Source organism: Nothoprocta perdicaria, unplaced genomic scaffold (assembly GCF_003342845.1).
Source record: "Nothoprocta perdicaria isolate Ctin4 unplaced genomic scaffold, notPer1 scaffold_594, whole genome shotgun sequence".
NCBI lineage: Eukaryota > Metazoa > Chordata > Aves > Tinamiformes > Tinamidae > Nothoprocta > Nothoprocta perdicaria.
Genome location: NW_020455859.1, coordinates 40,760 through 42,505, shown reverse-complemented (window position 1 = coordinate 42,505; position 1,746 = coordinate 40,760). Strand labels below are relative to the sequence as shown.

The following is a 1,746-nucleotide window of genomic DNA, read 5'->3' as shown; positions in this document are numbered from 1 at the left end:
GTGTCCCTGCTGGAGCAGGGAGGTTGGACTGGGGGATCTTTAGTGGCTTCCACCCTCAGCCCTTCTGTGATTCTGTGACATCGCCAGGGTATTGTGCTTGAGCAGGAAGGTTGGACTAGATCTCTAGAGGTCCCTTCCAACCTTGAACATTCTGTGATTAAGTTAATATCTCCTCTGGCACAGCACAGCCGTGCTGTGGACGGGTTTGATCTGGAGACCATCCCTTTCTGCCCGGGTTGCGTCTACTCGGTCCCTCTCTCCCAACAGCTCAATTGCGCCTTGGCAATGGAGAAGATGTCGGAGTGGCAGAGGGAGCTGGCGCTCGCGGCAGCGTCCCTGAGCGCCGAGCACGCCGTCTGCCAGGCCTGCGCCAGGATGATCGCCGACTTCCAGGACTTCGTGCCCCTCATCCAGAAGCTGAGCAGTCCRCTCATAAAAACCAGCTCCTGGAAGGAGATCTTCTTGGGTGAGCCCTGCAGACTAGACATTCTCCGAGAAAACTCGGGGTGATCTTACACATATGCTGATATGTATGAGCATATATATGTTTGTGTTCATATATGGGTATATTTGTGTACATGTTAAAATATCTGATAAGAGGGAGTAAAGAGGATGGGGCCAACTGTCCTCAGTAATGCCCAGTGACAGGACACAAAGTGTTCATTGCAGCTTATSCTGTCACTGGGCATTACTAGTGTTCCAGCCAGGAATGGACAGTSCAGGAGGCTCCTGCAGAACACTGCAGATAACTTCTTGATGCAGGTGGTACATGAGCCAACAAGGAGAGGGTGCTGCTAGACCTGATGCTAACAAGCAGAGATGGTCTACTTGGAAATGTGAGGGTTGGGGGCMGTCTGGGCTGCAGTGACCATGAGATGTAGGAATGCACAATCCTGYVTGGAGGAAGCTGGGCAAGAAGTAGGATTGCAACCCTGGACTTTAAGAGAGCCAACTTTGACCTCTTTGGGGACCTACCAGAGGAATCCCCTGGGCCAGGGTCCTCGAAGGAAAAGGTGTCCAGGAGAGTTGGCTAATATTCAAGCAGCACTTTCTCCAAGCTCAGGATCAGTGCATTCCTACAAGAAAGAACTTGAGCAAGAGGAGCAGGAGATCTGTGTGGATGGGCAATGAGCTGTTGGGGAAACTTAATGAGAAAAAGAGAGCATACGTCGTGTGGAAGAAGGGCCAGAGCACATGGGTAGAATATAGGAACATTGTCAGAGAACGCAGAGATGCAACAAAAGAGGCCAGGGCCTGTTTGGAATTAGAGTTAGCAAGAGATGTCAGGGACAGCAGGAAGGTCTTCTACAAATACATCAGCAGCAAGAGGAAGACTAGGGAAGATGTGGACGCACTGAGGAATGGGGTGGATGCCTTGGTGATGGGGGATACAGAGAAGGCAGTGCTACTAAATGCCTTCTTTGCCTCTGTCTTTACTGCTAAGGCTGGTCCCCAAGAACTACAGAATCCAGGTAAAAGAGAGAAATGGGCGAGAGGAAGACCTTCCACTGGCCGAGGAGGATTGGGTTAGGGATCRCTTAGGCAAACTGGCCACCCATAAATCTATGGGCCCAGAGGGGATGCACCCAAGAGTGCTGAGGGAACTGGCCGAGGTTATYGCTCAGCCTCTCTCCATCATCYTYGAGAKGTCCTGGAGAGCAGGGGAGGTGCCCGAGGACTGGAAGAGAGCCAACGTCACTCCAGTCTGCAAAAAGGGCAAGAGGGAGGAGCCGGGCAATTACAGGC

The 1,746-nt window shown here is 52.0% G+C and overlaps 1 protein-coding gene and 1 long non-coding RNA gene across 2 annotated transcripts in view; both read left to right on the top strand.

Moving 5' to 3' along the window:
* LOC112955767 overlaps positions 1-455 on the top strand; it is a 4,447-nt gene extending 3,992 nt beyond the window's left edge. The window contains exon 2 of the long non-coding RNA XR_003250941.1: positions 268-455. This is a non-coding gene — a long non-coding RNA (uncharacterized LOC112955767). The remainder of the gene's footprint in view (positions 1-267) is intronic.
* DNHD1 (dynein heavy chain domain 1) overlaps positions 1-1,746 on the top strand; it is a gene marked incomplete at its 5' end in the record, with an annotated part of 50,046 nt that overhangs the window by 17,978 nt on the left and 30,322 nt on the right. Inside the window, one exon of the mRNA XM_026049130.1 lies at positions 268-466. Within this exon, the coding sequence (XP_025904915.1) occupies positions 268-466 (199 nt within the window). The remainder of the gene's footprint in view (positions 1-267; positions 467-1,746) is intronic.